Source organism: Pituophis catenifer, unplaced genomic scaffold (assembly GCF_029215685.1).
Source record: "Pituophis catenifer annectens isolate HBS135680 unplaced genomic scaffold, rPitCat1.0.hap2 SCAF_2, whole genome shotgun sequence".
Lineage (NCBI taxonomy): Eukaryota > Metazoa > Chordata > Lepidosauria > Squamata > Colubridae > Pituophis > Pituophis catenifer.
This window is the reverse complement of record NW_027256882.1, coordinates 177,065,714-177,081,494: the sequence shown is the minus strand read 5'-3', so window position 1 is coordinate 177,081,494 and position 15,781 is coordinate 177,065,714. Positions and strand designations below refer to the sequence as shown.

The 15,781-nt window shown below is 39.0% G+C and overlaps 1 protein-coding gene across 1 annotated transcript in view; it reads right to left on the bottom strand.

The window, feature by feature from the left end:
• Positions 1-9,769, bottom strand: part of PPP1R3F (protein phosphatase 1 regulatory subunit 3F) — a 44,446-nt gene extending 34,677 nt beyond the window's left edge. The window contains exon 1 of the mRNA XM_070935203.1: positions 8,646-9,769. Coding sequence (XP_070791304.1) covers positions 8,646-9,769 — 1,124 coding nt within the window. The remainder of the gene's footprint in view (positions 1-8,645) is intronic.
• Between the last annotated feature and the right edge of the window lie 6,012 nt (positions 9,770-15,781).

Here is a 15,781-nt window from a genome sequence, read left to right as displayed (position 1 = left end):
TATGGTCACTTCATGAGTGTAATAGTTGCCATAAACACTACTAAAATTTGAAACATTATTTCTGTCCTGACCCATATTCAGGATAAATTTGATGCACCAAAATCACTTTCTGGTGGCGGAGAATCCTGGAAATTATATTCCAGTATATCTGCAGGGCTCCAGAAGGGAAGGTTAGAAGAGACTTTTCCATAATTTCTTCCCAGAATTGTAAAATATCACCTGACAAAGCCAAACTTTGACAAAGCCAAACTTACAAAGGTCATCATGAATCCGCATATGAATGGTGGGTGGGGATTTCTGCTGAGAGTGAAAAATCAAGATGCAACCTACTCATTTTAAATACTAACATTAGAATAGCAAGAGACCACAATGAACAGTTGTTCCCATTGAGGGTGGGAAATTAAATCATTTCTTGCTTTTTAATTTTTAATCCTTCCGTCTACAGAGACACCTTATAAACCGCATTTAAAGGTTTTTGCAGACATGTTTGCAACTCTTTTTTTACTGTTTAAAAAGCATTTTCTCTTTAGATAATAATAGGTAAATTTCCATGGTTCTTTCTCTATATAATACATTTTCTTCCATTTTAAATTGTATAAAAATTGTTATATACCTTAGTACAGGAATCCCCAACCACTGGTCTGTGGACCAGCAGCAGGGGTGGGTTCTACTTACCTTTACTACTGGTTCGCATCGCGCCCGCACTCCTCTGCACATGCACAGAAGCTTCTGCACATGCGCAGATCACCTATGATGACGTCCGGGTCAGTGGGCGGAGCCTCCCACCGGTTTTCCTACCAATTCTTCGAACTGGTCCGAACCGGGGGCAACCCACCACCGACTGGCACCATGTTGCGGCATGCCAGAAACTGGGCCGCGCAAACAAGCAAAGCCCTATCCGCGGAATGCAGGCAGCACACAAAACCATGCCTCGTCTGATCCACAGAAAAAGCTCTCTCCAGGGAACTGGTTCCTGGTGCCCAAAAGGTTGGGAGCCACTGCCCTAGTATACAATATGAAGCATGACAAGTGGCAGAAAAATGTGTTAAATTCTTTATCTTTAAACTACTCTACATAAAAATCAACAAAGTATACGGAATTAATAGTTACTTGAAAAGCCAGTCAAGTTGTGATAATTGTTCACTTCAAATATTTAACTCTTTCCTGCAATCTACTGGTTTTTTACAGCCTAGATTTGGTAGTATTGTATTATGTTTGTATTCTATTAATTTACAACTGTTTCTGTAATCCTTGTGCCAAACTGTTCTATATTTTTCTTAATGTGTGAACCTGCTTCCTAGAACAGCCATATATTGATCCTTCCCTTAAATCATATCAATTCTGCCTTAATATCCATCTGTTCCATGAAAATTTTGGCACTACCCACTTGTTCTATGCTGTCATGCCCTGTATGAAGCTGTTTGCACTTTATATTTATTGTGAATGAATCCAGGCGGCTGTACTTGTTTTAATGATGATACTAAACAAACCACAGAAGCTCCTTTCGAAGTATGTTTAGTGTAGGGCTAGGCAACACATGTCATTGCAGCCCAAAGGCTACAGAGGGCAAGATGACACTATAATGTGAATGAAGCTGTCTCTCAGATGCAGGTGCAGGGACATAATTTTCTTTCTTTACTAAAAGCTCTCATGCTTCTTAAGGTTCTTTTAAAACTATGCCATATGTAACTACAAAACTGAAATAACTGCTACATGGAAGAAAATAATTTTCTGGACTAAAAGAAAGGGAAATTTAACTTTCTGAGTAAAACATCAGCAACCTCAGATATGCTGATGATACCACTCTGACAACTGGATGTGAGGAAGATTTGTGGAATCTCTTCATGCAGTTGAAAGAAGAGAGTGCAAAAGTTGAAAGAAGAGAGTGCAAAAGCTATTCAATTATTTTTTAAAAAAACCTAACATTATGTCAACATGCAATTACAACCTAATGAAAATAGGCAAAATAGTAACAGTTTATTTTCTTAGGCACAAAAAATTGTAGGGATGGTGACTGTGGTCATGAAATAAAGAGATATCTGCTGCTTGAGAAAAAGATTGAAGCTAGATCAAGACAAAATACTAATGTGTTATATGCCGTAGTACAAAATACTAGTGGATGTTGTTGGTTTTCTGATTAGGTCATCTAGATGCAGCAAGCCTAAATGATACTCATATGACTCCTTTATTGTTGCTATTGACTTGCCAAATAAACCAGAAGAGCATCAATGATGGTGGGTAGCTTGAAAGCTAAATTCTATGAAGAATGGTTAAAAAACTGGGTATGTTTTCCCTAAAGGACAGAAAGCTAAATGTGACATAATAGCAGTATTTCAATACAATGTCACATGAAAGGATGTAGAAGCCTTAAAAACATTTAAGGAAACTGACAAGGAAACCCAAATTCATAGCAAACCTAAGCAAAATCCATCTAGAGCTAATTGCAAAAAATAGTAGTACTAGCAACATAGAATGGTGACAAACCTCCCAATGAGATTGCATTTTTAATTGCCTCCTTTATTGGATAATATAAAAAGTGTCAAGAGAAATAATATCCCATATTTTTTCATGCTATCTCCATCATGGCACCTGTAGGTACCAAAATATTCAAGGACAATCTTACCTCCCCTAGAGATCTCCATGCCTCATCTGGCCTTTAAAAAAATAACATTGGGGGGGGGAGGAAACCTGATATGCTTCAAGGCGAAGTCCCAACCTCAAACATACTTATTTCTGGCCATGTTTCTGGGCACTGGTCATACGATGGGGGTTCTTTCCAGAAAAAAAAGGGACAGAAAATGCAATTATCTATTTATAAACTTGCCCACCTACCAAGAAAAGTGACCGAAATAAATGAAATATAGGAATTATTCTGGGACTCTAGAATGAGTAACTGAAAGAACGAGATCAGTTTGCCTCCTAGAAAATTCCACCAGGAATTCCAGCATTGTAGTTAGACTGAGAAATCAAATCAAAACAAAACACCATGGAAGAAAACAATGGAAAATCACTTCCATTGTTATCAAGAAACTATGGAATGTAGCTGTATGGTATCCATATGCTGATTAGGAACTGAGGTTAACTTGAAAAATATGGCACCCTTTTGCAACAGTGCAACATGTCTGAAAATCCACATACCAGTCCCCAAAGTCTCCTGGGGTCAATAAGATAATGGATTGTTATGTTCTCTTTAAATTTTAACATTTCCTAAGGGGGAGGAGGCTGAATCTACATTTCTATCCAGCACTTCACATGCAGACAGAATAATATTCATGATAAATGGACAACGACTGATTGTTCAACCTCCTCTAGTCTTCACCAGACAGAAAAATGCTATATATAAATGCTACATTGCATCTAGAACACAGAATTGTGGAATAAATACATTTTATCCATTTTGTAAGTTATGATTTTATTATTTCTTTGTAAAGCAAAGTACCCAAAGTCTTGGACAGACAAGATTATTCTTCCCCATTTTCCCCATGTTCTGCTCTTTATATGAGGCTCTATATCCATTGACAAACCTATTCCATGGTTCCCTTAATACGTTTGAAAGAAAACTCTTTCTTGGACTGATCAATATTCATGAGCACATAGTTACTCATAAGGAACTTTGCCTTAAGTCAAACTTCTCTTAACAACCCTAGTGGGAGTGCCTTCCTTTCTCCTGGATCAACACCTAAGAGAATAATCTGCAGCTATGTTTATTACTTTTCCATACCAAACTCTATCTACCTAAGTACATGTTCTATGCTTTAGTTGTAAGCCTTTATTTTAAGAATATAAGGTGAGGGAAATCCTTCTAATTACACACATTAAATAAATGGAATATGGTCCTACGTCAGTATCATAAGAATCAGATATGTTGCTTCCAGACTAGAACTCCTTAAGGCTACTAAGCACCTTTTTATACAGCATTTAGTATAATATTCAATAAATTCCCAGGTATGGTGGGTTTTCTTCTCTTTCCTTTTGGTCATAGGTAAATCTGGTTCAGCAATGGCCTTTCCTGGTTCTATCCTTTGTGTTCCTTCCTGTTAAAAGTCTGGCGGGATCAATTATTAATAACCTCTTAACTGATCTTTGAATAGGCTCTCTAAAGTAATGCAACTTTAACCCCTATCCCTATGGGTTGAGGAAACAGAACCAAATATCATAGAGGAGGAAGTAGTGGGAGCACTCAAACAGTTGCCAAACTGCAAAGCCTAGGAGTTAATGGAATTCCTGCAGAGTTGCTGAGACCAGTGCCAACAAAAGCACTGACAAGCACTTTGCCAAAGTGTATGGAAGTGTGGTCAATGACCAAAAGAATGGAAAAGGTCAATATTTATCCCAATATCAAAGAAAGGTGATACGAAAGGCTGTTCCAGTCACCAAACCACAGCCTTGATGCCACATGTGAGTAAAATTCTCTTGAAGATAATTTAGCATCATTTGAATTCAACTGCCAACAGGGAACTGCCTGATACACAAGCAGGATTTTAGAAAGGAAGAGGAATGTGTGATTATATTGTCAATCTATGTTGGATGGTGGAAAAAGCAAAGGAATACCCAAAAGACCTCTATGTGTTCTTCATTGCCTATACAAAAGCTTTTGAGTGTGTTGACCATGAAAAGCTCTGGAACTGCCTCAAAGAACTGGGAATATCACCACACCACATGCAGCTCATTCAGTCATTGTACTCTGATCAGGCAGCCACTGTAAGAATGGAATATGGACACACAAAATGGTTCAGAATTGAAAAAGGCACTCAGCAAGGTTGAAACTTGTCACCTATAATACCACCCAAAATGTACACAGAAATAGTTATGAGAAATGGAAATTTGGAGGAATCTATCATTGGGGTTAAAATCGGTGGTAGGAATATCAACCTCTGATATGCAGATGATATAACATTGCCCATGGAAAGCAAGAAGGATCTGGAGAGGTTAATCCTGAGAGTCAAAAATGAAAGTGAAAAATTTGAACTGCACCTTAAACATCAAGAAAACAAAGATAATGACAACTGCAGAGAACACATAGGTCAGAGTGCAGATTGACAATGAGACCATTGAAACAGTAAAGAAATTCATCTTCCTGGGCACTACCATCAACCAAAGTGGTGACTGCAGCCCTGAGATCAGAAGGCATATAGCACTTGGAAGAACTACAACGTTTAGCATGAATAATATCTGAAAGAGTAAAGACATCAGCCTTGCAACCAAATGCAGATTAGTTAACACAATAATTTTTCCAATTACTTCTTATGGCTCTGAAACTTGAACTCTAAAAAAGGCAGATAGAAAAAGGGTAGATGCATTTGACCTGTGGTGCTGGAGATGACTATTACACATCCCATGAGCTGCAAAAATAAAGTCCTAGACCCGTAATGGCGAACCTATGGCACGCGTGCCACAGGTGGCACGCGGAGCCATATTAGTGGGCACGCCAGCTCAGCTCTGGGGTGCATGCGCGCACTGGCCAGCTGATTTTCGGGCCTTCTGGGCCCACCAGAAGTAGGGAAACAGGCTGTTTCCTGCCTCTGGAGGGCCTGGGGGGGTGGGGAAGGCCCGTTTTTCTTTCTTACCTGGCTCCAGATCCTCTCTGTGTATCTGGCAACGGCGAAAACAGCCTTTCCCACTCCCTTGGAGGCCCTACGGAAGCTCAAAGGGCCCATTTCCCCATTCCCGGTGGGACAGGAAGTGACATTTTTTCCTGTCCCCAGCCTCCAGAGACTCCTAGAGAGGCTCCTACAGACTCCTAGAGAGGTTCTGGAGGCTGGGGACAGCAAAAAATGTCACTTCCTGTCCCACCGGGAGTTGGGAAATGGGCCTTTTCAGCCTCCGTAGGGCCTCCAAGGGAGTGGGAAAGGCTGTTTTCGCCGTTCCCAGATACACAGAGAGGATCTGGAACCAGGTAAGAAAGAAAAACGGGCCTACCAGGCCATCATGTGCCAGGAGCGGGGGGGGAGGGGGGGAGGGGGTTGCGCACACATGTGCATGGGCACGTGCGCGCGCGACCCTCCCCCACCCCCCCCCTCTCCTGGCACGCAATGGCAAAAAGGTTAGCCATCACTGTCCTAGACCGAACCTCACCAAAAATATCACTTGAAGCCAAGATCACCAAACAGAGGCTGTCATACTTTGGTCATCTCATGAGAGCTGATTCACTTGAAAAGTCAATCATGGTGGGAGCAATCAGTGGAAAAAGGAAAATGGGCTGCCCTAGCATCTGCTGGCTGGATATAAAAGAATGATACTGAGATGACCATTGCGGCTGTGAAGGAGGTGGTGCGAGACAGAGGGGCATGGAGAGTGCTAATCCATAGTGGCCAAGGGTCAGACATGACTGAATGGCTGACAATGATAACTATGGGTTGAGGAGATAATCCCATCACAATCAACAGAAAACAGAAATATGGACAAAACCAGCAAACAGGAAATCTTTAATGAAATGCAAAGAAGGATTAAAAGCTTCAGTAGTCTTTTGTCTACCGTGGCCAGGTTGATGCTAAAAAATCAATTTATTCCTCCTCCCATGTGTACATTCAACTATCTATAACAGTGTTAAAAAAACACCTTAGAACAAAAAAAATACTAGGCTGCCAAATTGTAATGATTTTTCCCAATTTTTCCCAATATATGTCTATGAACAAAGTAAGGCAATTCCAAGAAAAAAGGCTACTGCAGAATCAAATTAGATGGAAAAAGCTATGGAATGCTATGCTTATAAAATATACACCACTGGTGATAATCACTTGTTGGTGACAATCTTCTTTATTACAGTACATAGAAAATGAGTTGTACTTATGTTAGTTCTCAGTTCTGGCCTAGAGAGGGCTTTTTTCACAAATGGTACTGAAAGGAACAAACTCACTTGCTTCAATATTTTTTACACCATAATAAAAAAAATCTTTACTACAGTGAAAAATCAGGCTGTTTGATCAAAATAAGATACTCAGAAATTGACAATTCGGTATCCTTAATGACACATCAAAAACTCCTGCACAGTTCATTAGGTAAAGTGAGCAAGATTGTGTCAGTCAGAAAATCTGGGGCTATCAGTAAATATACAACATGTGTACAGGAAGCTGTAAAGTGGTCATGGTTCATATAAACCCCTGCCTTGATAGCGAATTGGTACAGTCCCTATATAGATTTACCTCTGAAATGAAAAATAGTTCTAAGAAACCTAAACCAATCAGGGCCCAAAATGCAGGTAGTCCTTGATGTATGGTCACATTTGGGACAAGAACTGAGTGATATAAATGCCCGATTTGACAACCTTTTTTGCTATACTCATTAAGTAAATCACACAGCTCTTAAGCAAACCTCGCTTGCCCCATTGACTTCGCTGGTTGGAGACCAGCTAAGGAGGTTACAAACGGTGATCATGTGACTTGGGAGACTGCAAGACGTAAATACATGCTGGTTGCCAAGCTCCTGAATTTTGATCATGTGCCTATGTAGACATTGCGCCAGCCATAAGTGCGAGGACCAGTTGTAAGTCACTGTTTTCAACACCATTGTAACTTCGACAATCATTAAACAAATGGTCATAAGTCAAGGATTACCTTTATGTGCATATTTTTTAAGCAATCCGTGTTGATACATTTGTTGCTGGAAAAAGTGCTGCATGTGCAGCAGTTGATTTTACTGCATACATAAAGGTAGGGAACCTCCCATAAAACATGTTTTTAATATTCTGAATACAAATTACTACACTATGCATTTGCCTTAAAAGAGTCCTCTTGAACTTTCTCTTTTTAAATCTTTCACACTTTCTATAATTAGCAAAATTATGCTTTCTGGATCATGTGTGAAAATATCTTGAGGATTAACTGGAATGGGACAGGATGAATCTCACACCTTTTTTGCTGATTGCATTATCTTTAGTGATACCCATCTCACATTATGAGAATGTTCATATATTAGGGTAAAACAAAAAGTTCCAAGAATTCTGCCTTATGGTGAATATGTGTATCTTTTCATTATGCCATTTCTAACCTTTTACTAACAGAAGTACCTTAAATCCAGATATCTCTATTTATTGCTGTTCCATCACTGCTGATTCTTGATTTCAGTTTGATTACAGAGACATATCCCAAAGATCTTGATTCATACATCACAAAAAAAAAATCACTGTTCAGGCACTCCCACTAGCAGGAGGACTCAAGCAAGAGGGACTAAAGCAGCATGCATCAGCACTCTTCTTCCTTCATAGTAAACTAGATTTCTTTGGAATGCTGGTTTCTATCATATGAGAGTACAACTAATAAGTGTCATTTGCCTAACTGAAGGAAACAGAATCTAGAAAATAGGCAAGAATTCTCTTTAGTTCCTAAATACCCATTTTTTTCTTGTCCATTTGTATTTTTATCCTATGAAAGGTTCAAGATACCTGAAAAAGATACATAGATTAAGTGATAACAACATATTAGATTTTAAAAAGCCCTGGATATAAATTCTATGGAAATTGAGTAGAAGAGCAAAAATACTCAGTCTTGGAGTACAACTACAGCTCACTTCATCTTTGGGGTTGACGGGAGTTAGAGGCCAATTGTTCTGGAGGGCACTGCATTGGAGAAAGTTAGATTACAAGAATAGAACTGATAACTCAAAAGATGCACTTTCTTCAGGTATATGAAGGGCACTGAAAGTATTACCTGATTTTGACTGGCCTCATACAGCTCTTGAGCCGACGTGATTCACCTTCTTTATAAGACCTCGTGGGTAGAACTTGGGTAGCCGCTGCCCCCTTCAGTACCACACTATAATTCTTGCCCTGGTTATTGGCCCAGTAAACTCCTTCTTCGGTCTGATAGCGCACCACAAAATCAAGCCGGGCTCCTCCTTCTTCCTCATCTTCCTCATCCTCATCGCCAAACTCCAGGCGGAAGGCAAAGCGGTCAGTCAGGCCCCCATCTGGTGAGCCCCCTGGAATATAGAGGGCGGGGTAATCCCGGTGACTTTGCCACCGGTCTTTGCTGGCCCGCACATGCACAGCCTTGTGGTAAGAAACGTTGAGCACACGCACAGTACCACGAAGCACTCGTGGCTCTCCAGGCTCTGGTGGCAAAACTTCTTCCAATTCTACCTTGGCCTGGTGGAGCCGTTCAAGCTTCTCATCCTCATCTTGCCCCACTGGTTGCAACACAAAGGATGGCAAAAGGTAGGGGGTACCTGTGGAGGGAGGGAGGGAAGCCAAGGAAGGCACCACCTCAGGGGGAGACTCTGGAGAAGGCGGTGGCCAAGGCTGGTAGCGCCGCCAGCGTGCCAAGGGCAGGCCCAAGGCATCAGCAAACAGCACATGCCGGCCTGCGGTGTGCTGAGAGGGCTCCTCCATGGGGGTGGCAGCTGCAGTGGCATGTTGGGAAAACAGTCCAGGGTGCCCTTGAGCATGCTGGGAGGGGAGCCCTCGGCTGTCCTGCACTGCATGCTGGGAAGGTGGCCCAGGTAGGCCTGGGGGATGCTCAGAGAGTGGCCTGGCCAAGCAAGGGTGCTGGTGGTGCCCATCATCCTCCCCGTCGTCCTCTGACGAAGAGCAGCTCTCTGGGGCGCTGGAGTGCTGAGGCCTGGGCACCGGGGAGGAGCGTGGCATGAGAGCCCGGGCTGGGGGATCTTCTTCCTCCTCCTCCTCCTCCTCCTCCTCCTCTCCGTCTTCTTCGCCGTCGTCTTCCTCCTCCTCCTCCTCCTCCTCCTCCTCCTCCTCGGCCGCCTCCCGAGTGAGAGGCAAGGGAGGCTGTGGCGGCGGTGGCGGGGAGGAGGAGGAGGCCCCCGCGCGAGCCATGGCGGGCGGCTGGGAGGACGGCGGACTAGCGGCGCAGACAGCTGCTGCTGCTATTGCCGAAGCTGCCGGGCGGGGGGCGGAGGACGACGACGACAGCGAGCCGGGGTGGAGCGAGCCGGGAGAAGGGAGGTGGAGCGAGCAGAGCGAGGCGAGGAACGCGGGAGTCGCAGGCTGGTGTCAGGCAGGCTAGCGGCTGCGCCAATCGGAAAGCAGAGCGTAAAGTGTGGGGGGAAAAGACCCTCTCCGTCTCCTTTACCCGAGAAAAACCCGCAGGCGGGCGACCCTAGCCGGCAAGCAAAGCGTCGGGCAAAGCAGTCGAGACCGAAGCAGATCTATGCCGGCCGACACGCAGATAAGGGAGGAAAGGTTGAGCACGGCGTCGCCTGCCTCCTCCCGAGCCCCCTCCGGTCGGATGAACTCATCGTGGCTGACAGAAAGCCAGGAACACAAATTGAGCTTGATTGGTTGTGGAGGGCGCTTATTTTATAATCTCCGAACATCTGTCAGAGAGAAAATGGTGAAGAAAGAACATAATATAAGCTGTGACGTGCGCCTGCATTTTTTATACCAGGACGTAGATCTAAGACGAGGTAAAGTGGCAGCGTAGCCTATCCCAGGAAAGGCACTCTTGGTCCCGTGCACAGTCTCTCGGGGTGTTTTTTTTAAAAAAAATGATCTCCCAGGCCATGCGAAATGAAACTAGAATGTCCTCACCTGTAATAAATGCATGCTTTTTATTGCACCGCATTGTTTGTTCAAAATAAAAGAGTTACAAATCCAATATGGAGAAGTACATTCACTAGATCCAGTTCTCAATCAGATTGATCCGAAACACTTTAACCCAACTGTATATGTGGCATATAAATTTCAGAATTAAATTCGTATCTATTGGATGACAGCAGTTTATAGGAATTAAATATAGTTTACTTTAACATATAAAGTATATCCAAAATGATTAATTAAAATGTATTTGTATTCATTTACTACTGGTAGTATAAAAACAGCAGTGGGTTGCAAAATTTTTGAATAGGTATGCATAGACATGCCCTAATATATCAAATAATTTTTATCTTTTTTTTGTGTTTAGTATATTATGCAAGGAAGCAGAAAGGGGGTTGTTTTCTCAAGGAAAGGAAGTCTTCATCATTTACCCATCATTGAAGACTATTTAATAGATTTGTTAAAACAACACTTCTTGGCTGACTCATCATTGCTAGTTTTTAAAATTGCTACTTTTGCTCTATGTATATATATATAAAAAATAACTAAAATAAACATAGTAGTATTAAAATATTCTTCCCAAAGAATTAACCTAGAAGTTTATAAAATGGTTACATTTGTGGACAACACCAAATTATTTAAAAAGTTAAGGCAAAAAAGGCAGCAAAGAATTGCAAAAGACTCTCAATGGTAGAATAAGTATTAAAATAACAAATGTGGTTCCGCATATACATATAAAGTAGAAAAAGAAAGTTTTTTTCTTTCTCATACTACTAGAGTATGGGAAACCCTCAAACTAGGGCTTCCCAATTAAACTGAACAGCGAAAAAGTCAGGAACAAATGATGTTAATGATTTATTAAATGTATATGATGCTCAACTGCCTGCACTAGAGAAATACACATTCATACAGTACATAAATAATTAAATTCACTTCTATATGGTAAGTGAAATGAATGAAGCATAACATTAGCAAATCAATCAGAATAGTTGTATTTGTATTTGATAATAATTTAAGGAGACAATGAGAAAAAGACAAAGGGGCACTAAGGATGCAGAAAGGAAGAGGATTTAAAACAGAATTATATACTTATATTGTAAAATAATCCAATAGGAGAGCTGTTTGGAGATATTACAGCAACTAGAGCTCTGCCAGATGTTTTGGAGAGAGCTGAAATATTTTGGAGGATATTAAACATCCCCATTTATTTTAAGCCTGGTTCTTGCAAAACATTACTATGTTAGACTTATGGCTGAGGACATTTTCATAGGCATGTATGAAGCCTCAGCAATGAGTCTCCACCATGCTATCCTAATTTATGAGATAAAATTGCACCATTTCATTTGCATCGGCATAATTGGTTAAGATAAGGCAGGCAAGAATCAGACAATTTTTTCAGTAAGCAAAAGACATTGAGGCCATTTCTGAGTATAGTCAAGATGTAGAAATAAAGGATAAAAGCTTCTGCCAGGCCTCTAGAAAATTATAGAATCCAAATAAGATTACAGCAATATGCAGACAATAGCAATATCACCGTAGTTTATTTCCCTACCTACATTACAAACAAGCCATTAGAGAGCAAAGAACATAAATGTGATGCGGTGCTTACTTTTTGTCAGAAATATGGTAGAATATGCCATACAAAGGAACCAAATTGGCTGCAGCCAGGATTTTTTGAAGGATGGACCTATTCTAGCTTCAGAAAATGGCATGAATTTCCAAGCAAGATATGAGAGATAAACTAAAAGAATTAATGAAGGGCATCTCAAAAATTGAAAAAGCAGGCAAGTTGTTTTGGTCATGTTTCTATAAGAAGTAGGTCTAAAAACACTAGATTGTTATGCATAATATCTACACTTCACACAGCATAAGTCAATTTGCTACCCAACTAACAAAATGTTAAAAGAGTGTCATATCAGGTGAAGAATTGTTTTCCCTTATATAGATTATAATTATATGGTCTTATTTCATCAGATTGGTCTTATTTGATTAGAAGTGACATAATTTCTTTAAAGTCACTTGTAAGTACAAAATAAAATGTTTCATCATGTGTTTTTAGGCCCCTATTGTTTTATTTCTACTTTTGTTATGTTTTTTGTTAGGCTTGTCAATAATATTGCTAATGAAGATTTTTATCATGCTTGTTCTGTTTTCAGAGCTCGTGTTTAAATCTTAAACAGAGAACTGCTTTTGCTGGCAATCTAGGAAAACATTAAATGTATATATGTATGAATGATTTGATCACTCCTTTCTAGGCCTTTAATTTATTTGTGAAAAGTAGCTAATTGGGAGCCCTAGAAAGTGCACCTGCTGTTGTTATAAGTGATTGTAGTTCGTATTCATTGTAAAAACACAATCTCATTAGGTAGAATCGAAATCCTTAGATTCTAGACTAGAGTGAAGATCATCCTGGAATTTTGTGCCCAATAAATCAATTCCCAAAACTTCAACTATTTGGAAATGGATTGATTACCAAAACTTGCCTCTTCACTTGCACATAACAAATGCAGTAAAGTATATGGATATCAATATAATTTTATGTTTTTTATTTATCGGTTATATTATATTGTACTCTTTACAGAGCCACTCTTTGAGGGAGATGGGTAGTTTAGAAACATGAAAAACAAGCTAGCAAGCAAACAAACAAAAAATAAATTGACACTTTTTACCTCTGCTGAATCTAGGCAAGTAATGTTTCTTAAATCATGGGAAATTAAATTTGCAGATAGTATTTCCAAATTTCTGAATATTGAAATATTGTACTAAAGTCAGGAAAGAAAGCAAAACCTTAAAAAGGGTGTGTTTTTACAAATGTATTTATTGTTTGCTTAAAATTATATCATCAAAATAATGCCCCCATGGAGACATTCACACAGAAATTTGTGGATCAGCTAAAGTAGGCTACTGTTTGGCAATTCTATAGAATTGCTGTAAATCATTTTATCATATACATAAATTCAAATGTACAAATGTCAATGTACATTTTTAAAAAAAAGTGAATCTGAATCCTTTGCAAACTATTACATGTCCAGTAAATATATTATTTCCTATTTCTTTTCGGTAGAGTCCTATAAACACCTGGATTTATGTTTTATTTTTTTGCCAAGGATACACAATAATTTTGAGTTGATGGCAATCTTGGTCTTTGGATAATATGTTGGTATGGGACCCATATTCCTATATGGGTCCCATACCAAAAGAGTCAAATTCGATTTGATTAAATTTGAAAATAGTTTAATTAAATTTGAAATTAAAAATTGGAAAATTTTGACTGAACTTTGGAAAAATCAACATAGTTTTTAAATTCTCTCTGGATTGTATGTAGGACAAATGGGCTAGATTGTACAAAATAATTAATTGTATCTATTAATTTAATATCAGGACTAAAAAAAAAACCCGAAATAATATCAGGACATTCCATTACAGATTTCAAAGTAGTTTGGGAAAAAAAATATCAGCGAAGATGAGGGAGAAACTCAGGTCTCAATTGGTTTTTAACACATCATAAAATGCTTGTAATGTGTCTTACATATGATCTTGCAAAACTACCCTGTCTTTCTGTCTCATTATTCTTCTATCCTTATTTCAACTGTACTTAAGTCTTGTCCCTCCATGCATCTGAAAAAATAAGATGGGGTTGATAAAAGCTTATGCCTTTTAATAAAATGTCTTTTTATATAACTTTTATTGAACTTTTTTAGCAAAGTTAAAAAAATAAAAATAATAAAGATTTTTTACATTTTTTTTCCTATTTTCACTATTTCTATTTTTTTATTATTCCTTAATAAAATGTCTTAATCTGATTGGGGCTACAGAACTAGATTTCTAAGATTTCTCTTCAAAATGATTAACCAAACTTTTTTTTCAATTTCTTAACATCTTGTTTACAGTGTCAGTGAAGTCAACCTAAAAGATAGACTTCCAACATCTAATCCATAAAATTATTCCTTTTGCTAGTGTATTTGTCTATGTATTATTATTTAATTATTTTGATTGTAATTAAGCTATAATTGTTGATTAAAAGATGAGATACCGAAATGAGTTGATCAGTAATGTGTGAGTTCTTTGTGGATATTACTTTTTATTTGATTAAAAAAAAAACAAATGAAAAACTCTAGATTTAGGCAGGCACAATCATCAGGAAATGAAAATGTCAGGTTGATCAAAGCCTGTGGAAACTTAAGAATTTCTGAAGCAAATTCCACTTTGCTGCTAATACCTTAAGAATGCCAATTATCTCAGGTTCTAGTATGATAGCACTAACAAAAAGTTATAATTCAAAGTAATGAACAAAAGTCAATTATTTTATCACTATTGCTTTAGCAAACCAAAGATTATGAGCAATTGTGCAAAAACTAGCCTCTTTGTCAGTTGCAGTCGTATTCTTAAATTATCTCCTCCTAACCTTTAATAAAGCATTAGAAGCTTTAGAGAATAAGGACAAAATATTACAGTTTGAAAAACCAAATAAAATTACTTTATTAAAAGAATTTTAATTTTTAAAAAACACAGGTACTAACTAGTAATTACAACAGGCAGAAAGCTAATTCAGTTGCCTTAAAAACATGATTAATATACATTTAAAATATACTTAATATACTTATATAAATATAAGTATATAATTTATACTTATTCACAAGTTGAAAAATTAGTAAATTTACCAAAGGTCCAAGATGAGGAGATTCTGAAAAATGTATAGAAATTAATCTATTGATCCCATGAATCATATTTTTAAATTCATTTTTAAACCACCTGACTCCTAGTGGCTCTGGGTAGTTCACAGTTAACAACACAAGAGGAATAAAGTAATACAACAATAGAACCAAAGAACAGAACATGACATAAACCAGATAACAACCAAAGCAAACCTGCAATAGCCAGAAGGTGGCTTCAGTCACCCTAGCCAAAGATCTGGGTGAAGAGCTAGGTCTTCAAGTTCTGAAATACCATCGAAGTGGAAGCTATCTGGATCTTGGGGGCGGGGGGGGGGGGTGAGTTTACTCCAGAGGACAGAAATGCTGAAACAATCCTACCAATGATTTTCAGGAATAGATAGCTATTCTGATTAATTTAAGAAGAGGAGGAGGAGGAGGAGGAGGGAGAAGGAGAAGGAGAAGACTCAGTTTCCACAACATCTTAAGCATGTAGCCAGGGGTGAAATCTAAAATGTGTTACTACCGGTTCTGTGGGCGTAGCTTGGTGGGGGGAGGTTAATGTGACTGGGTGGGCGTGGCCATTTTTTTTTAACTTTTAAAACCATTTTTTCTACAACCTCTTCGGCAAAGAGGTTGT